This window comes from Epargyreus clarus, unplaced genomic scaffold, assembly GCF_041222505.1.
Source record: "Epargyreus clarus isolate Ecla_fem2 unplaced genomic scaffold, WU_Ecla_fem_2.2 ptg000018l, whole genome shotgun sequence".
Taxonomy (NCBI): Eukaryota; Metazoa; Arthropoda; class Insecta; order Lepidoptera; family Hesperiidae; genus Epargyreus; species Epargyreus clarus.
Window position 1 is genome coordinate 15,967,712 of NW_027332226.1, and position 22,766 is coordinate 15,990,477.

Sequence of the window (22,766 nt, forward strand, 5' to 3'; positions counted from 1 at the left end):
TCTGCTCTACATTAAGACATTACCAACTTAACGTTTATTTAATTATTTGTTTTCAGATAAAACCTTACTTTATTATATAAACCTTACTTTAATATATAACATACACGCGAAATTTATACCTATCTGTATAAATTTATCACCTGAAATTCCTGTCCATTCGAGAGGAGCTTACCGTATCAGCGGAAAGCAGACGGACGTGTGCCGTAGTTAGCATGTTGCATCACGTCCGCCGCTCCGCAGCCCGGGGCGGAGACACCACGTCATATAATTTTACGGCAACATCCCCATTTTACTGCGACCCGATATCGCGTGGAAAGTGCAAGGGTCGGTGCAGACACTAATTTTGCAACCGACGGTAAACAGCAGCGCCCCTGGATATTGCATAGACGCCTTATCGAATATTCAGACGTCATTTTATGACGATTTTATGACGTGTAACTAAAAGGTCGTTTTATTAACATATGATGTTGATGCTCTTGTAAAATGTGTTATGATCGTATTAGGGACATAATACGAACGTGAAAACATCAACCTAATGATATCGACAATGTTGGTGTAATATCTATATGTATCTACCTACTTATTCGTAGATGGATTTAAACATAGAGATGTTACCTTTTTTTTAATAATCATTACATTACTTTCTTTCTCATCATTCCCATTTTCCCTTTACAGTAAGTACCTAAGTACCAGTAAGTACCATTTTATAGATAAAGTCGAAGAATGAAAGCGATCTGTAAGCGTTTTCAGTTCAGTGCAATAAAAAATATTTACACTTACAATACACATTTTGAATGTATTAACATTAAGTACTTACTATTACATATTTTTATTTATACAGTAAATTGATTGATTGATTGATTGTAACGCCTTATGATCTTTTAAATTAATCTTTTAATCCACTACCTGCCTACATTATATACACCCACAATATATAAGTAATGTAATTTATAAAGAATCCACTTAAGAATGTGTTTTTTCAAGGGTATCTGTACCCGAGTCACGGATTTAAGCATTTTTTAAATAAAAGCGTAATAAAGGTGTTTACGCGGTTTCCACGGACCGCGCCTGCCTCCACACAAACGATGCTCAACCGAGCAACGCAAATTCAATTAGTGTATACAACTTTTCGTACTTAATCATTTAAGATTAACACGATTTTGCACATTAAAACCCTAATTTATGCCTTTTTAAATGCTTTTATTATACTCACTCTATCCGTGTCCGTAAAATAAGGTAGGTACCTAACTAGTTTTTGTTTTCCTTGTCTTAGATAAAATATTTTAATTCCGCAATTCAGTAACAATGTTTATAATTTGTAAAGCTACCGTTATTGTAATCGTCGACCAGAATCATCATCATCATCATCCCGATCATTCCGGTCAAGTAGGTCTTTTTCCAAGACACCTGTGTTTCGGGTATCTACCTAATTAAACAATTAGATTTGTTCCACGCGGGGGTTCCCGTATTCTTGAACATCGAGTAATATTTATACTTACTTACATTGATACAATTTCGTATTAAAACCGGGTATTACCGCGGGGGAGGTAAACACTTTGTCACGGCACAAATATCTATTGTTGTTTATATCTATATATCAGTCACACTCACACCATTTGTTACACTTAATTTAGCAGTTAATTAATTCTCTCTTTAACCAGTTGTTCATTTAGTACCTAACAAAAATGGACCTCTGCCAATGACCATGTAAAGAACAATTATTATTCTCATTATTTCTGTCACACAAACAGTAAGAACACATCTCACCATTAGGCATCATATTTTATCCTTTAATATATAAACCTACAACATACCAACGATTGGGAAAACCATTTTTGCAAAAAAAAAATCATATGAGGAATTAATTCAGTTGTATTTATGCCGCGTTCTAAAGGAGGTTAAACACATTATATAAAAAGCACTTCAAAATAATTGTGGGAGTGATGGTAAGAGATTTTGAAAATAGTAAAATGCCTCTCAGTTTGTCTCTGAAGATACCACAACCACGTCTAGTGCAACTATATAGCATATAGAACTGTTCTTGTTTGATGCAACGAGAAACAGAAAAAAACTTAAGTATATTAGGCGATCCTACTTAGTCTTCAGAGATATCTGTGGCTTCAGCTAAAAGTCCAGTCCTATTTGGCGTGGCCACTAATATCGGATTAACTACTCATTTCTTACTTCCATAATTTGTATATATATATTTGTATATAAATTCATAACTATAAAAAAATATATATATTTTATAATATAGAAGTAGCAAACGAGCATGCAGTCCATCTAACAGTAAGTGGCTACTACTGCCCATGGACATCTGTAATCAACCCCAGATAGGATTAGATATTCCTACCTGAGGTCGGCCACAGTACCGCCGCTACCCCTGAGGACTAAGCTGAAACCCCTCGGAAAAGTATGTCTCCCTTACCACACCCTTCAAACCGGAACACACTAGCGCTTAACTATGAGGCAGAAATAGGTGTGGAGGTGGTGCCACCAAAGTCCAACCCTAAAGGGTTCTACCACCTTCATATATTAAAATGTGTTATATAAAACTAAAAATTCATAAATAGCTTGCTTTGCTTATATTTCATGTATGTGTTTCAAACTTGTATAATTAAAAGAGGTAAAATAAAAATATAAAAGATGACTTATATTTAACACTTATGCTATTTTACATGGTGAGAAATGATACATTAAGAAATTTGTTTCAATATACCCTGACGTATCAAAGTCTGACACTCAGATGTGGGAAGGAAGTGTCTGCTGTTCTTCTTTAACGTAATCACATCGCCATCTTCCAGCTCCAACTTCCCATGATCTGCCATGCATAACACTTCAATGTACAGAGACTTGGGGGGTCGGAGATTTTCTGTAAGATCTATGCCACTGTAGCCAATGTCCTGGCCGAGAGATCTCATGTACATGGCTAGATTGGTGGAGTATTTTGAGAACCATTCATACTCAGCATCTGACAAAAGTTCTCTTACATCTGGAGGTAACACGGAGCCAAACTCCCACCGAAGAGTTTTAATTTTATTCATCCTATCATACAAATAGGCCAGCAGGCAACGTTTGTTTCTTTCTAATGCTGAATGTCGCACTTGCACTGTTGTCCAGAGTGACTTGTTCTCGTTTGTAGCATTCCTGTAATTGAGATTACCTTTCATGTACCACAAATATACGTATGAAAATATTCTTAGCTGGTAGTCAATTCACATATCACCATTGTATTCATGTTAGAGGGGTGTGGTTCCAGAAACTCTATAACACTAATAATCAAATGAAATAATTAAAAGATATTATATTAAAGTACTGCAACCATCTTCAACCTTAACAAAACATCTGAAAATAGGTATAAGTAGAATGAGCAATAAATATTATTCTCCTACAATGTTTGACAATGCAAAAGAGAACCTGCAAGTCAACATCAGTTATTACCATTTTAGAAGTGACTCATAATCTTCTTTATTACTCAATGGGTACTTACGCATCATTCATATTCATTTTAAAGAGCACATGCATTTCCTCCACAATCTGCCTTATTTTCTCATCCTGCAAATTATATAGTGTTTTTTTTAATTATGTATGTATACATCACAAAAAAGAAACCTTAAAAGTACATTAATTAGACAAAATGTATGTTACATTCGTTTGTAAAAATATAGAAGTACTCAATTGTATATGGGAGCTTTGTGTGTCTCATACACATACCTAGATACAATGTATCTTTTCGAATACTTGGAATTGGAATACGGGAGATAGCAAGAAACGGGTCATCGATACCAGTAAATTCAACTTTGCCTAATGATACCAATCTGATCTAATGTGTAAAAAATAAATATGTGCTTTCTAGCAAGGCATATGCTCTTCACCATTGCAATAATAAGTAATCGAAATAATATATAATAAATTGCAAACAGAATATAGACATAAAATAAATATTTAAAACGGGAATCTGGTAAAAATTATACTAACATTATATTGGTCTATAGTGTCGCGATTTCTTTCCGCTTCTTTCAATAGCTCTGTAACTTTTTCGCAAAACATTTCAAATTATTATGTTGAAAATATTGTTTACTATATAGCAACTAAATTTTTAACTACAGTATTTTGATTTCAATTCAAATTTCGATTTCAGAATTCAGAGTTTCAAAAATTTCTAGTTACTTGTTGTCAAAAATGTCAAAACATCAGCTGAAGTTGGATGTCAATGTCAGTTACACTCACGTCTAGTTGACACTTGAATTAAAGCTAATGTTTAGTGACTAAATTGGTTACAATACTTTTATTGAATATTATTACTAAATTCAATTTAAATAATTACTTTATTAATTCAGATAACTTTTGCACTGAAATTAGGGGAGAAAATAAAAATAATATTTGTACCAACATTAAAATTGTTATACAATGTATCCGAACATAATGGAATTCCCAGTTTGGCAACATAATAGGGTTCCGTGGTAAAGTTAATCAAAATAACCAAATGTATTTTTAAATTTCATTGATTGATAAATAATAATTTATATTTAAAATAATATATAGACGTATCTCATTTCATTTTAATTTAAATAGACAATTGCAATGGATCACGTCTGGGAAAAATCATTAAATCTGTCGGAAACTTTATATGTACGGAATTCCCATTACAGGGCGTTTACGCTTTGTTGATATGATGCTGATGTGACGTACTTGTGGTTTCCATTTCGTTAATCGTTCATATGTTGATGTTAGTCGACTTAGGTTCGTATTCACTCGATTCGATTCATCAATGTTCATTTCGTGCTCGCAAACTGCGCACGCGTTCTTGTAACCAAACCGTGGCATGTTTAATAACGCGTAGAGTTTACAAAAAGATGTTTGTGTATCATTTCGTATTGTGATAAGTATTAGATAGTTGTGATTGTACTTTGTAAATTATAGTATCGTGATCAAAATGAGTGCCAACAAGGGTTTTGAAACGAAGGTTCCTGAGAATGAGGGTATGGATTCCGGATACATGTCGGGTCTGGTGAGCGAGCTGGCCAGCGGGCCGCTGTCGGAGCCGATCTCTGAGGTCGGGAGTGACAGTGGAAAGCGGATCAGTGTTAGTGTGGAGGAGGAGCAGCTGGATAGTGGCTTAGACTTACAAATATCGGAACAATTGTCGAATTTGTCGTTTAAGGATGTCACACCGACGACCCAGCCCTTGCTAGTGGACCTCGAGGAGCACAAGCCCAGCATCATCCCACAGCTGGATAGGCTATTTATGCAAGACGATGATGGAGACACGTAAGTTCTTTATTTATAATCTCTAATTATTTTAAGTTCTGTAAATTTTGAAATACACAAATTTACATCATCGAAAATATGCTACTTAAAAGTTTTAATTACCATCAGAAAACCCCACAATCAGGGTGTGTGGTTGGTTGTTCCATTGCAATAACAGATTCCCATTGTGTTTATGGAATGTTATTCAAAATAGCTGATATATATGACTATTTGCACACAATTAAAATACAAAAAATTGGACATTTAAGTAAAAGCCATACAATTAAAATCTGAATAAAATACAGTATAATAGAACCTAGGAATCCACACTTCATTAAACATATTATTCTTATTTTCTCATGAAAAATGTTTACCATTTTAATATTACAACCACTTACAACAACAATATCAATGTTGACAGTTCAATAATAAAATTATTTGAATTATAAAACCACTAAAGCATTGATGAGGATTGTTGATACAAAAAATCCCAGTTAAGTTTATGCTGCTTCATAAGTTTTGTAGGCATTGAATGGGTTTTTCCAAAAAATAAACGTACAGGCTGTTAACAACAGTGCGGGCCTCATTTAATTGCTCTGTTTACATATATGTTTAGTATAGATACGCCTTTAAATGCTGAACACTCATAGTTTATACATTTTATATAACATGATATTTATAAGACTATGCACATATGTATGTAACTGACGATCTGCTCTCTGGGTGAGATGGGACGGGCAGCGTAAAAAAAATAATTAATAAAAAGGATTTGAACCTCAAAACTCTTCATCGTCAGCCCTAGATTCTCTTCGCTAAATATATACAAATCAAGATAACATTTAAAAATAACTAATTTTCTACGCAATGTAATATACATATCTTAAATTAAATAAACACTATTTAATTTTGATTGCAAGTATTTAATTTTACGTTATTTTTATAACATAAAATGAAATACTTTTAATTAAAATATTAAAGAAAGACAAACATTAAAAAGAAACTATTTTTTAGGTAGATAATAATATTTTTTTATGTAATGATTTCCTTGTATATAACATGCATATTCTGTTGGGTCCCCCTAGAAAAATGAGGGGTAATGATAAATATAGCCTAGGCATTAAAAGAAGTATGTCAGTGGTATATAAAAGGCTTCTATTATTCACTCGGGGAATAAAGCTGAGTCAATCAGGTTTTTAAGAGTTGCTGTGAGGACATACATATAAATATATATTGTATCACACACAACATAGAAAAAACACAAGTCATTAAAATGTTTATAACACAATAATAATCACAAATCCAGTGTACTTGATGATTCATCAAGTACACTGGATTTTTACACTGGACTTGGTTTCACATTTATTTACAACAATATTAGTCACTAAATACGTAAAAAGCCCCACAAAATAATTTAAGGGAAACACGCGTCACCAAAACATGTCTCGGCTACTCACAGTTCCTTCCCCGTACACATGTACTTAGATGAAATCTGCAACAGGAAGTTATTATTATCTTTTAAATTTAAATACATATTTCCCCATGAAACTGTTAGTGTTATCTTTGTACATGTTTCCTACTTTATATAACTTTATATATGCAACAAAACAGAAATTAGGTGAGGCGGGCTATGGCACGTGCCCTTAGCACGTCAAATTCCTATAGGAGCGAAGATTCCGTTCAGTGGCAAATTCTAACGCATTTGTTATTGTGTATCTATAATTGTTCACGGTTAATCAATTGTTACATATTATTTATCCGGCTGCCAAGGAAGGACCCATCTTGTATATTTGTAAATTTCTTTATACCTGCCGATCTTCCAAACGATTGAATTAATTTCGACAGTTAAGTTGTCGTTATATTTATCTCAAATACCCAACTGTTTGAAAAAAAAATGCGCATGTAGCGTAAACGAGAAATAAGAAAGTAATTTTGAAAATTCCACCCCTATGGGGGTAATATAGGGGTTGAAAGTAATTTGAATAACCACGAATTTTAAAGCAAACAATATGACCTATTTGACTTTCGGGATAAAAATAATGAAACGCCTATTTCACCGTATTTGTAAATTCTACTTCGATCTTTTCAGTGCAGTCGGAATCATACGTTTTTTTAAATATATCACTTGTCTTGTTATTTTACTTCTGCACCTGTATAATGTATACCTTCTTGTAAAGAATTCAAGCCGCAGATGTGGGCGGTCAAAAGTCCGCATCCGCAACATCCTTAATACAGACATATCAGTTTAATATTGTTAAGAATATATTTTCTTTAGCAATTCCTTTACTACTTTAATGTATGCAAAATTCACTTAACTTTGCAGTTCCTTGAAGGTCGTTCGCTTAATTTAAGCTTTCGTCAATTTTACAGACAATTACACATCGCGTCAGTACACGGGTGTCAGAAGTCAGTGAGCACACTGATCAAGGTGTGTCCGCAGAGGGCATGGATGGACGTGTCGAATGACTACGGTCACACGGCGCTGCACCTGGCCGTGCTCAGCGGGCACGACGTGGTGACGAGGATGCTGGTGCTGGCCGGCGCCTCGCTCGACGTGCGGGACGTGTCTGGCAGGACGCCCCTTCACCTTGCAGTCGAGGCCAGGGACGAACGGTGCATCAAGTCACTAGTCATCCCGTCACCAAACACCCCAAGGGAGAAGATGGTGCGAATACTCAACATGAGAGACTACACAGGTAAAATTTGTGACTTTCTAATAATTCGACTATTCCTAAGAATGGACGTCGGTTCTGTGTAACAAAACTTATATAATAATAACATATTGTTATTTTTTCACACACGTATCTGTTTAACATGTCTAAAAACGGTTGTTGCGTCATTTTATATATCTACGACGTTCAACTTTCCGTGAATTAAATACTAGACCCGACTTCCATTTTTACTAAGTCAATATTACATTTCTAATGCCATTTATATCTGCAACGAGATTATAATATGTATACCTATATAGACCTATATATACACTGTTTATTGCGGATTATGTTACTCTTGCCACTCTTTATGTGTCCCCAATGACATATAACTATATTATTTAAATATATTATGAAGGCTAAAATAATACATATTGGAAAACACTGACGCGATTAATATCCTCTTTTGGCTACGCAGTTTCATTTTGATTCGATAATAATAAACGTCGCGGTCGAAGGTCAACAAGTTAACGAATTTTGATTAAAGTAATTGGAAGATCTAAAAAATCCATGCAAGTTTCCAATCCTCCATAATCTTACACGTTGCACTCGCTCGGAGCGTATCTAATTCACAAAGGCAGAATAATTGCCCATTACGTCGGTTTTCCCCACAGTTCAATGAAAAATAAACTGTTACCTTTTTTCACACCACATTCTTTGATTTGGACCCAACAGAATATCCATCATTCAAACGAATTTCGTGACTTGCAAGTTGCATACCTTTACCACTATATGGAACCATTTCTGACTTAAATATTTGACAGCTCGTTAAATTGAATTGTAAATATCTTGCACCACTCGAACTACACGATGGCAAGGGGTGACCGTTATCATTTGAACAATACCCTCGTAATCAATCACTTGACACAGTATAACTAATACCTATTTAAGTTCAGGCATAATTAATTTAATGTGATAAACTGTGAGTTTACGCTAACGTATATTATACATATATAAACACGAATTATTATTCATATTTTATAGGACCTTACTGCATAATATAATTTATACTCATACTTTATCATTATACATAACATGTCAATAGTTCTAACAATAAATACGATAAGTAGCATTATTTCTATTGTAAAAATAAACAATAGTCTATATATTTTTTACGATAATGTAAAAATGAATAGAACGTTTATTGCTTAAACGTGTGGATAGAGAAAATAATTAATGTGGAGTGACATCACTAACCAGCTTTTTTGTTATTTAAGCAGGAGCCTAGGGTTCATTAATATCACTCATTTTCACGGGTGTGAAACTATTAAAGCGTACTACCACAGTATAAGGATATCGATATTTGTAATGTGGTACTACTATACAGTGTATTGAATATTTAATTGTTATTTTAAAAGTCTTTACTAGTTTTATCTGGTCCAAATTAAAAGAGAAAGGTTCAGCGATTTCTCTTTAAGATCTTAATTATCTTTGAATAACTGGATAAGCCAAAAGGCTAGTGTGATACTTTACTAAAATAATAGTATATATCTATTTCTTATTACTACACGTACGTACCTATTTAAGGATATTCAATGTTACTCTCATTCAAACGTAGATACTTCAATTTGATTTTTTTTTCATTTTGTGTTACAAATAAAACAAAAAGAGTCGCGATTCAAAATTAATTTCTTATTAACATTTAACTGGCAGGGAAATAGTTTCTTAGATATTGCTATACCTAACTCAACATTGAAAACATATATCCCACGACACAATCAACGTCAGACAACAAATATAATGACTCCGTTTGCGGATATCGAATCCTGCTCACCTTCAATCAGCGATGCCATTGTCCTCCGAGGAAATGTCCATCAGGACACGAGAAGAATGCACGCGAACTAACGTCAGAGCAAATGTACCGAGTTTCACTAGGATATACCTAGCGGATTGAATCACAACAAACCTGTTTACAACGTCTACGTTGTTTACGTGCTTACCCACCACGACCGCCAAGGCCTCTCGTACGCTCACCGTCAAGATTTCCCATGGCTACCTCATTCTACGTGGAATTTGCAATGATAACCTGCAATCGGCGATTTCGCTTTAAATCACTCATCGGGTAACTGGATTAACTAAAACCCGGGTCGACGTACACTCATCCTTATGTTGTATTAGTATTAGTACGGTGTACAGTTTCTCAAAAATCATCAAAAGTCTAAACCGGTTTTCCCTGTCGTTGTTTGTATAATACATTAAAAAGGCATTAAAGCGATTGAAATAAACAAGCCGGTTTTCCCATGTTATACAACGAGCCATTCTCACCTCGACACTTTCAGCTGTGGCTCTTGATGCGCATTTGCATTCGGTTTTACCCACCGTAACGCCCCGGCCTTGCGACCTCTTTGGATATCCTCAGGGTTTCTTCTTCAGACATAATATGTAGTACTTGTAATATCATTTATTTACCTATAACAATGTAGTAAAAGTTGCGATCTGTATATTTGCCATCTGGTATCAAACTTTATGTTTCATATCCTAATCGCACACGATTATAATATAAAGAAATTTGTTGATCCGTCTTCGTGGAGTTTTTGTCCCATCTCATGTCATTATTATTATTGTACGTGTCTTGATCGCATATTTAAGTTGGTATAAGTCCAAAATCACATTAACCAAATGGCATTCCGACATGGTTCCGGTCGTCGTTGACCTTACAGAACATCCAAATTTTATGATATCTGTAGCCCTGTTTTACCGGTCTGTCGGCTCGCTGCCTCCGTGGGTTTTCCCACCGCCGCTCTCGAGCGGTGACCGACCACACGTGGAGTGAAAGCACCGTGCCCATTCGCTAAGCCGCACACATAATTTGGGATACCCCAGCCGCACTTGAATGCTAGTTGAAAATCTGTTACGTTAGCGGTATTCCCGCGGCAATAAACATAAGCTTTCACACAACAAACATCACCGCCGCTCTTTGTGTGTCGTGCGAAAACAACATTTTTTTCACTTAGGTAGGTATAACGTTTCGTTTTGTGAATATCCTCATAGTAGTGATTATAAAAAAATCCAAAAGCCCATCAGGAAAACCACAACATCGAAGCGGGTGAGCAGCGTACCAGGCCGCGCCCCACGTCGGCCACACCGCCGTACAAAGGCGATGAATCTTCTGGGTTATACCCACGTGAAAGTGTGTCTCTAGAAGCCGCTTACGTTGCGGCTGCACGGAATTCCCAAACAGATGCACGTAAACTGTTATCAGACGTCGCTTATATAAATTCACCTTTTACTTTCCTACGTTGACGACCCGATTGGGTAACGCTTGAATTTTACCTTCCAAATAACCTCGCTCTCAAGTTTTGGCTATCTTCTAGCGGCTGTGAGAGCTTATGTAAATATTTTCGTATATAATCCTCGTATTGATGTCATTGCGCCATAGCTATTTATCGATATCGTCTTGGACCCCAGCCAAGAGGTTACGCACGTCATAAAATAGTACCAGATAAAGTTGCGGGAACGGGCCCATGTGACCCATTAGTCGAACGAAAATGTTTTAATCACAAATTTCATCTAACCGTGCCGTTCGATATCATTTGATTGCTTTATTTTCTATATAATTCAGCAGTCTTTGAACTTTAACTGAAACCTGTTCTATTTTATTTACTACACCTACAACTATCAGTTACAGACTATTTAAATAATCTCGTTTTTGTTTTTCATCATTTTGATGCTAATATTTGCTACAATGTGTTCACAAATCGAGAATCTCTCAAGGATTTTGTGACTGGTTTTTCCACAATAACGATTATGTCTTTTATCACAATATATACGTATACAAATGTCACAATGTCAACATCTATGTACCAAAGTGTTCGCAAATAGCGCAAGCAAGATAGCGGGTATTTCAGTACAGTACAATAAGAAAACGCGCGCGGCACCACGAGCGGAAACTAGTCTTAGCTATATAATTACCTATGATTATATAATCGCATCGAATAACAAACATTTGTCTATACTTTTAACGGTCTTTAAAATTTTCCACTTAACCGTAATTACTTTGCTTGACAACGTACCTCTGTATGACAAAATACGTTAATTAATTTTCTTATCTTGTTTCATTAAGCCTGAACAACGCTATATCTTTGATCTCACTCATCGGATGATAATATCCGCCTGCGTAAATCATGCCCTCTCAAGAGTCTAGTCAATGAAATCAACAATCAGTACAGAATACATCAAGCGAAGTCATTCACAATCCTCATGTTTTTTATCTGACTTTATTAATTGTACACTTTATCTCTAAAGCCACTTACGTCGGGGTTTTCCATCGCTCGGCCTGATTTTCCATCGTCCCTGGCGTGTGTTTATCGCGAAAATTTCAACACATGCTACGTGATACCTGTATGAAATGCTGTTAACATTCACGCAGTCGTCTTAAATTACGTGTAGGAAACTGTCCGAACAACATACATCAGTCGAACGACCCGGCGACCTTTGTATCTAGACATTCTGTTCACCGACATGTCAAGACTTTACATATTATGTAAAGCCAATACATGCTAATGGCATAGTACGATCACGTATAGTAAACTTGCGTATCTATCTGCGGATATTACAATAGTAATCAGCTGACGTCATCCTAAAGGAGCATGCGAATTCGAAACGAGCTCCGTTTCAAAGTCTGCAGACTAGAATAATCATGATGGATGCTGCCGTTCACATCGTTTACGGAAACAGTGAAAATATAGTGAGCCTTATATGGCGAGGGCGAGCGGTCGAGCCGGCAATGCCGCCACATTGTTGGGAAAACCCCACCGGCCCGCGCCCCGCCGCCCGCCGCCCGCGCGCCGCCCGCAGCTGCGCGTGCGCTCGATACGCTGGCGGCTAATATTAAAATTACCGCCAGAATCTCCAACACCAAGTCACTACTACGCGAACGATGCTATGTTTTTTAGCATTACGCTAAAATTGTTTCAAAGATTCTACGACGATTGTATCGAAATCGTAGAAAATAAGCAAACACGTGTACCCTTCCAACAGTTCTAATGACATTGAACTCCACACTTTGAATTCTAATCTACCAATGTGACTGATGATTTAAATAAATAAATAATGCGTCGTTGAGAGCAGCATGTGTATAATGCGCTGTTTTTATTGTAATTTATCCTGTATGATATGTCCGTAAGGCTTATAATAATTGAGGCAATCTTCACCCGTTTCTTACAAGTACCATGGTAGCCTAACAAACAAGAACTCAGTAGGTACTACGCACTAAGTAGTTAGAATTGGTTTTACCCGGTATTGCTCACGGTGTTAGATACTCACATAAAAATGAAACTGGTATATGGATATAAAAATATTCGTCTAAAAAGATGTAACGTTTAAAGATGTTTATTGTTATTGATAATGAACCATGTTAAGTGAAGCCTATGATTAGAGAATTATTAAGAGAGCTTGCTCCTCCTTTATTTCGATGTTCGTTTTTGAAACTACTGTAAGCTTAGTATGAGTTTGTACGTTCAGTTCTGATACAATCTGCTAGGAGCGCTGATTGGAAACGTATAGAAATATACGTAAACAAATACCAAAACAGACATTTTTGTATTAACGTAAAATCTCATACTAAGGCTACTGGCATGATGTAGAGGTCAACATTCCGGTATACCGCATGACGCAGGCAATTTAGGACATTTAAATTAAGAATTTTGATTACTATTCTAAGCTTAGTATTTTTCTATGCACTCTTGTTTGTGTGTCACCCACGATACTGAGAATATTAATACTCATACGCCCAGTCATCATCAACCCATTATTGTCCCACTGCTGGGCACGGGTTTCTCTGATGAGTGTAAACTTTATTTATTCATTATACCAACAGTTGAGTGAGACCTCAATCAAGTTCAGTAAAATAGAATCAAGTATGAAGTAATTGACGTTTTCGTATCTTCAATACGTAACTCAACGATAAGTCTCGAATCTCGATACAATCTTCTAAGCAAGCGACGTGTCAATTTCTCGGTAAACAGGTTCCCTCGTTTGCTTAATTGGGCGGCGGAGGGCGCGTGACCTGACGTAACGGCTTGGACCGTTCTCTGTTTACTCTTCCAATACCATGCCCGTACCACCGTGCCATCTCGTACGAATACGTTTTTACCCAAAACAAGTAAACCAGTTTGAGTGTAAGCCGTTTGTTTGTTCACAAATGTTGGTTTTGATCAATTTCTATAATCAATAAATATTTACATACAGGCTAAGCCAAGAATTTAAATGCCAAATTGATGTCTATAGAAATAATTAAAAATAATAGGTAGATGAAGAAGCAAAATTGGATGCTACTGTCAATAAATTTCAGAAATTCCATTTTGTTTATTCAAATGAAAATAATGGCAAAAGTTTCCAAATATTTAGTTTTTAACTATTCCTCGTTTTCAAGCCAAGGAACGCTGTGATCTATTTACGACGCTTTGAAAATAATCTTGGAAATAGGCCAGGGCCTTTGCAATTGATTACGTGTAATCGCAGTGTTAGGGTTATTAAATTATTGAGAAAATTGCAATTCTTTCATTTCCAAGTAGGTATTAAACTAATGTCAAAGTGCTATGTATGTAATTAATCGTTTGATTATAATTACAACTGTGTGATCTGTTCTAACTAATTTGTTACTTATAAATATACCGTGTATATCAATCCTGATATCTTTATTGATTGTAAGGAAAGGCCAGCAACGGCAAGACAACTTTTAATAATAGGCTTTTAATATCTATTACTTTTAGTAATGATAGGCACTGGTAATAAAAACAAAAAATGGGTGGAACAAAACAACGCGGAAGTTCTTGTGGGGTGCAATTAGAGATGGGCAGAGGGTTTAAACCCAATGGGTGGATACGGGTTTAAACCGGGTATTTTGGGTGAAATAGGGTTTAAACCCAAATAAACACCCAAACAGCGGGTGTAAACTATTGTCATTCATATTTTTATTTTCTTCGTGTAATATCATTTTTAAAATAATATTGTAAACAATTCACTAAATATGCACTCTAAAAGCCCATATTTCATTTAACTACGCTGTTATAGTCCATTCGGATGTGTTACATTTGGGTTGCAATTTTCGAAGACCCAATTTTATTTTATAGATGTCAATGATTAGTGTAAAGGGCTTAGTGTACAGTTAAATCCTAATTTGTGGAGTCCCAACTGTTGTCCCTCGGCCGCCATCTTGAAAGAAGGGGCACAAAGCGTTTTTACGCTCTACCAGGCAAACTATTTGTCGCACAGAAATTTAGTAAGAACAATTATGGTTTCAAATTGATTTATCTATAATTTTAGTTCTATAACTTTTTGTCGTTAAACCAAAAATAACAAAGATAATAACAATAACAGATTAAACTTTGGGAAGACTTTTTTTTTAACTTTTTTCCACTTAATTTACAGAAAATGACATTGAAACATTTTGATAGAGGAGTTTTTATAGTCCGGTCAATTTAGACATAAAAATAGTAATCAAATATCATAAAGCTAAATTTCCGTAGAGACCTTGGGTTTACCATCACAAGTAAAGTTCCAAAAGTCCTCATCGATGTGTGTGTCGGCACTTATTCGGGGTCAAACGTCAAAATTTTCGGGTTTCTGGATTTTTCTCGAAAACGGTAAATTTTATCGAAAAGTACCTTGGACCAAAGTTGTAGCACATAAAATTTTCTATAAAATAATGTTTATATTTTTTTTCTTAAAGCTATAATTATTAAGATATTACGTAAGAATTAGAAGAGAGGTATATTTATGCGTTTTAGTTGTGCGCTATTTGTTTCGTCAAACAAATAATAATTAAAAAGGTAATAAAAATAGATGAACCCCTAAAAATGTAATATTTACAAATGTAAAAACATTAGAAATACAGTAAAAACTTATAGTATATCTATTAAATAAACATTTGAACTGTTTTAAAAGCTTTGTGTAGATTTTATTAACTCATTTTATAAACACCCAAATAAATACCCAGTGGGAGGAAATAAACGGGTATTTATTGGGTTTAAACCCTGCACAGGGTTTAAACCGGGTTCTTTGCCCATCTCTAGGTGCAATGCACCTTGCGGGATGTTTTCCCATAGATCAAATGATCGTGATAAAAAATAAGTAAACCGCACAGTTTTCCTTGTTTAGTGTTTATAAGACAGGTCATCGGCGCGTATGCAGTTGTCATTAATATTTGAAAGGCGAAAGATTTCTGATTTTAATGACGTTGAAAAACCCCGGTGAAAGCTCAACGGAGTCTTACATTCAGATCAAATATCTTCACTAGCTCGACACATGCTCGTGTCGACTTTCTTGAAGCTATTTCAAAGCTTTTTTTAGTACAGACTTTCCGCGGTTTGTATTGGTCCAAATATGTTTAAGATCACAATCACGTGTATTCACGCCATCGATATCTCTTATTTTAGCGATTTCTAAATATTGTTCAATATTGCAATTTTAATAAAATAATAGTAATTCCTGAAAGAAAAATAAAGCTTTTGTTTATTTTATTTACGATAACGCATATAATGGTATGTCGGCGAAGATAAATTTAATATTTTTATCGCTTTATAACAATCAACCCGGGAAACACCCAATGTCGTCAATTTGGACATTTACAACATGTCTGATAAGTGATGGCGTATAAAAAATAAAACAATAGCAGGGCTTATGCAACAGACGGCGGTACTTGAAATAAATATGTAAATTATTATCATTACACATAAACATTTCATTCTAGTACTAGTAATACAATGAAAAATCAATCACCACAGTTTTAAGTCCTTAATTTATGTATCCCTGGCTTAAATTGTTATATCGGATAACCACTAATCCACTCCACATTTCCACCGAAACTGCATATTATGTAGTGTGACAAAAAATGCAGCGATCACAGATGCTTCTAACTTCCTGAAGAAGGTTTCGAATTGAATCTGCTCTTTGAACTTAAACACAGCCACAGTGTTGCATTAGGCATAAACGAGTGTGTCTGTAGTGCGCCAGCGAACGTCAAGGGTTTTACCACCTTATTACCTTTGGAATTCAAATTAAATTGAACATTGTCCTTTCCAGGTCAAACTTGCGTCCACTACGCGGCGCGCGCGGGCCGCTTCGACATCATACACCTGCTCGTCAACTGCGGAGCGGACATTCTTGCAGGAGTGAGTATTACACTTAATATTTTAAGAAAATGACCCTTGATATAACCTCTTCATAGCGTACTAGTACTTGTATAGAATAGAATTGCTTTCCCGAACTTTTCTGCTATTGTGTCATGAGATAGAAGCGAGATCACACCGTAATAATTTCAAGTGGCGTAAATGACATACCAATAAAAGATTCTACTGGGAACTGGGACTGGGAACACGGCAGACGTTATGATTAAATTAATTAGGAGGTATTATGATGAGATTCCGACCTTTTTATACGATGTCTTACAAAAGAAATGAGAATATGGAAACTGCGCTTTGGTGTTTGCCGAAAAAAAATAGGGAGGAAAATCGAATGTCAGTCATGTGACTCTTTGATCTTGAAATATATGAACGGAACAAAACAAGACGCAGTTTCTAGTTATAAACACACGTCCATTAGGAAAAACCACAATAAAACCCATTTAAATATCGCTCTTGCTAGTATAACGCAACTAATACTAGACGAACATTTTAATTTAAATATTATTTATATAAAAAAGTTATAAAAACAAGTTTTTATTTGTACTTAAAATGTAAATAATAATTTTATGCAAATAATAATAAACAAATATTCATAATTGTATTAGTCTAGTACAATATGCGATTTTAAAAACTTGAAGCGCTCAAGTTACTAAGTAGTAGTTTTGTAGAATCTACTTTAGTCAAAAATGATTTAATATACCTACTTAAAATATCTATAGATACTTTGTCATTTTATATTACATGCCACGTGTACTTCTATAAGCTCGTGTAAGCTCTACGGGGTCCCCGTCACGTAGGCTTTGAGTGCAGAGTTATTTTGCGCACCATACGTGCAAAAATATGTAGTCGAGTACTTCAAACTATCAAAAGAATACAGCAATGTCTAGTGATTTACCAATGTCAATGAATTATCTACTTGATTGCAATAATAAACATGATTTTAGAACGTAAAAAGATCCCTTTTCAAGTAGTTAATACCCAACACCCAAAATGTTCTCGATTGTAGTCTCTTCAATCAGCTTTCTTTTATCCTATCTATCAGCCTTGGAAGTTTCATCTATACTATATTATAGGCAAATAATAGGCTCAACGTCCCTTATCTACCTCAACCGTAGGTAGCGCTGACTTGAGTCAGTGCGCGTTTCCTCGCCTTTGGGAAACCCGCGCTCTAATCAGCTGATAAAATAGATATCGGGTTTTTTGCCAACCTTCACTACCTTTTACGTGTTACCTTGTACCAGCAACGGTACATCGTTGCTTACTTATATCACCGCCAGCCCCCTATTACATATTATATTTCTACCTACAAGTTCTACAATAAGCTGTTAAAAATCACTTTCCTCCATAGTTTTCCGTGAAAAAATCTGTTCAAGTAAAACTAAATGTCTATTGCGGTAGAAATAACATTAGTTGTTTGTTTTTCGCAAATTGTAAAATAGTATCACATAATTATACAACAAATGATTGTTGTATGGCGCCAACGGAATTGAAATGATCTAAGTACTATTGCATATTCATGCATTAAGAGCGGTATATTGTTATTGCATGCATTAAATAATGTTATTAAAAGAGGGAGGAACGACGCGCAATCGTAGCGTACATAGCGTAGCTGTGTACATGATACATTATTTTCAAGAATTATTGTGATACGCAAGTACAAAGCAAAAAAATCTTCCAATTAGTTTATCGCTTCATAACTTCCGTGACTATTTCCTAATAAATAATTTATCTAAAAGCACTGACGTAGCATGTTTTATTAATGCTTATGACGCGATTATGTATTAAATACTACATGTTTGTGGGAGTTGGGCAATGAATCATTATGTTCTAAGTAGGTAAACGACATATTGTCTCATAAATTGTTTACATGAAATTAGTATAGTGATCAAAACATCTTTATGAGAATTCGGGTTTTTTAAAGAACGGAATTAGTATTAAAAAAGTAATCTATTACTGTTTTTTTGCTAGACTTGAGGTTTGTTTTCTACAAATTCAAACTGGCTACAGATGTAATACGCCGGAACACAACAGGATTTCATGTGTCTACCTATGATCTCATAATCTTAGTCCATCTGACTACTAACTGTACTTGTATGAGTCGCATTTTCAGAGGAACTTAGTGCAGCGACACGAATTTAGTTGTAGAGGTAGCGACGAGATCTCGTATTGGTTGTCCGTACGGCACATGAGAATATTAAGTTCTTTTAGGCATAGGGTTAAAGGTAGCGAAATTTCAATAAGTAAGTCCCGGTACAGTAAAAAACAGCTTACTTCTGCCTAATAACAGCGGCGTTAGGCGCTGCTGTGTTTCGTTTTGAAGGGTGTGGTAAGGGAGACATACTTTTCCGAGGCGTTGCAGATTAGTCATCAGGGGTAGCGGCGCATCTGTGGTCGACCTAGGTAGGAATATCTAATCCTATCTGGGGTTGATCACAGATGTCCATGGGCGGCAGAAGCCACTTACTATCAGGCGGACTGCATGCTCGTCTGCTACTCCTATATTATAAATAAAAAAAAAAAAGCTTAAACTAACGGTGTTATTCTCGTTGCGCAGGAGGGTCTGGCGGGCTGGACGGCGCTGCACATGGCGGCGCGGGCGGGCGACGCGGCGCTGGCGCGCGCCATCCTCGACAAGTACGGCGCCGCCGCGGCCGCGCGCGACTTCGCCGGCCGCTCGCCGCGCCGCCTCGCCGCGCGCACCGCCGCCGCGCCCGCCTTCGCCGCGCACCGCCGCGACGACACCGACACGGACTCCGACAGCGAGGACGATGTGAGTTGTATTTTATATAATATAGGAGTAGCAGACGAGCGTGCAGTCCACCTGATGGGAAGTGGCTCCTGCCGCCCATGGACATCTGTAATCGAACCCAGATAGGTTTAGATATTCCTACCTGAAGTCGGCCACGGGTGCGCTGCTCCGCCTGAGGACTAAGCTGGAACGCCTCGGAAAAGTATGTCTCCCCTTACCGCACCCTTAAAAACGAAACACAACAGCGCCTAACACTGCTGTTATGAGACAGAAATAGGTGTGGCGGCGGTGCTACCGGAGTTGAACCACAAACGGTTCTACCACCTTTAATTGAGTACACACACAATATCTGTTAACACGCACATACCCTGGTTATGACGAATAAAATCTAAGTTTACCAGACCAAATCCTAAATGAAGAGCGTGTCAAAACTATATCAAAACGCGCTAAATATAGAGATGACGGAATGGCGGTCATAACTAAACCAGTGAATATGGTGAAGGATATATGTATAATAATAATACATCATACACACACACGCTCTGGGCGTTACAGATAGCTAGACCTGAATAACGTAAAACAGTAAATAACACTAAAATATTCTTGCACAATAAAATAGTTTCACAGACAACAGTTTCCCTTTCGTAAATTTTACAGACACTTAGTTTCTTAAATCTTGGTTTCAATTTTAACAAAAAATATATCTTTTCAGTACGACTCGGAGAGCGATGAGCAAGAAAGCTTGTTTGAGAAGCTTGTTCAGCTAAACAACCCCATCAACGTCGTCTGAGCGGCCGCCGCCCGCCGCCCCGCGGTGTCTCCTGGCCTCGGACACTCCACTCCTGGGTACTTTTAAAGGACTCTACTAAAATATATCGGGAACGCTGGTCAAAACAATTGGATTGCATGAATGAACACCTTCTGTCAACAGCGGTGTTTGTGTGTAAGGAAAATATGAGAAATGTAATGTGTTGTTTGTAAGTCCATCTTGAGGGTTAATTTTTCCATGTATTTTTAAGTTTTTATGCGATACATCAGAATTGGATACTGAGCAGAGAAAGTCGAATATTTCGTCGATTGACTTTAGCCAGGAACATCCCTTTAGTAACACTACCTCAAGAATAAAGTAAGCTACTATTCAAGTGTGAAAGTCATTGTTGGAGATGGAACATTGTAACGGGAAGGCTGCCTTGTAAAAAATATTTCGATCACATTAATTAGTCGTTAAGATAATACTCCTTTTGAGTTCTCAACCTTGTTTTCAAGGTGACATGAATTGGATATCCAAATTATTAACGAGGCGTATCGAAATATTTTAATAGTTATGATGTTTCAAGTTTATAACTGTATTTTTTATAATTAATGTTCCTTTATCATAAATGTTATTACAAGCTTTTTGTATGTTATCAGTTTTACGAATAACACTAGCCAATTATATTATTTGGTTTAGATAACACTATGTTATCAACATAAACAGTTATTGAACAGTTTCCATTTAAAATGTACTTAGCTTTACACATACTGTTGTACAACATTATCATGTGTAATTTGAGTTTTACGAGCTGTATCACTTTTTCAAATTGACATTTCTTGTTACAGCATATCTTTAAGTTTATTGAAATATTTCCAAGCATTGGACCGCAACACGTGCACTTAATGGAAATACAAATGTGTCGAGTGCGGGAATTTTCCCATGTGTGGTTTTATACAGAATTGTAGTACGGCTAAAGGCGGATATAAAAACCCTACGAACAACAAACATGATGACTGTAGGACTCGATAGGTAAACGTTGTCTTCCTCTAATGTTTTTTATGAATGTCAAATTTATACCCTAAACATCCTTCGCAGCCGGACCGCTGCGGGTAAGGCTGGCGACACAGTATCAGACAATGTGTGATGATAATGAAGATGACTGACACATGCAATTCGCTGAATGTTTCTAGTGTATGTGACATAGACAGCAGAACGGCTGGTCAGTCTCAGGTCCTATTAGTACTTCTGTGACTGATATAGTATTAAGCAATTTGTGGAACATGTAGACAAGACAATGTGAGATAATGTGTGGCCGGCCTAATCGAATGATACACGCGTATCGTCATTAATGTAATAGACTCATTTGCTTTTCTTATTACTTCTTAAAGTTCTCTGGGAGGTCGTTATCATTTTGCCACTAAATGTAGGCCAGTTTTCACAGATTACAGAATTACTTGTTCCAGTAATTCATCATACTGTCTTGCTCTGCTTTCTGTTCAAAGTGGCAGCTAAGGCACTTTTTATATATATCCACTTGTCACTAAAATTTTCGTAAATTGAAAAGTTTGTGCAAGTGAAGTGACTCATTAATAGTTTTCTGACTCAAAAACTGTCAACTTTCTTGCATTTCGATATTAAGTAGTTTTATTTTATGGTATATATATTAAGTATAGTGATATAATAATATGTTATTCTTGAAAGTATACCGCCGAACTATATAGGATTTTTTTATCTTGTTTGTTATTATATAGTACCTGCACGCGGCGGACTCGGATTGCGTTTGGTAATATGTAACCAAGAGTTAAGATTTCAAATAAAATATAACTCCCAGTCACGTATTTATTGAAATTTTATTACTACATATAATATTTATAATAGAAAAATTGAACACAAATTGCGGTTTGAGTCCCGCCAAGCGCATCAATTCTTTTTTTATTTATTTTGTTTGGTGTAAGCAAAAGTGATGTTGGAACCAAATGTGATTATTTGGTTTTATGTATTGTTTTTGTTCAGTCTAAATATATGTAAGTAATATATCACTCGTTGTTTTATTTTATCGCACTTAAATACTCATACGATTTTACTGTGAACGTATAAACAATAGTTTTAAGTTGTTATTTTGTGTATAAATACCCCAGTTTAACCTCATTATCTGTGTGTTTTACCCTGCTCGATGCATC

At 36.0% G+C, this 22,766-nt stretch overlaps 2 protein-coding genes across 2 annotated transcripts; one reads left to right on the forward strand and one right to left on the reverse strand.

Annotated features, from left to right (window-relative positions):
• Window positions 1-2,632: 2,632 nt before the first annotated feature.
• Window positions 2,633-4,190, reverse strand: LOC140749920 (DNA replication complex GINS protein PSF1). Its single transcript, XM_073083174.1, has 3 exons — window positions 3,979-4,190; window positions 3,491-3,555; window positions 2,633-3,147 (listed from the first exon to the last, which is right to left on the reverse strand). Exons 1-3 carry the CDS (start codon window positions 4,048-4,050, stop codon window positions 2,697-2,699), a joined length of 588 nt encoding a protein of 195 aa, XP_072939275.1. The 5' UTR covers window positions 4,051-4,190; the 3' UTR covers window positions 2,633-2,696.
• Window positions 4,191-4,429: 239 nt separating this feature from the next.
• Window positions 4,430-22,625, forward strand: cact (NF-kappa-B inhibitor cactus). The gene is made up of 5 exons (XM_073083173.1): window positions 4,430-5,271; window positions 7,618-7,943; window positions 16,983-17,071; window positions 19,638-19,853; window positions 20,545-22,625. The coding sequence occupies exons 1-5, from the start codon at window positions 4,937-4,939 to the stop codon at window positions 20,620-20,622; spliced, it is 1,044 nt and encodes a 347-aa protein (XP_072939274.1). The 5' UTR covers window positions 4,430-4,936; the 3' UTR covers window positions 20,623-22,625.
• Window positions 22,626-22,766: the final 141 nt, after the last annotated feature.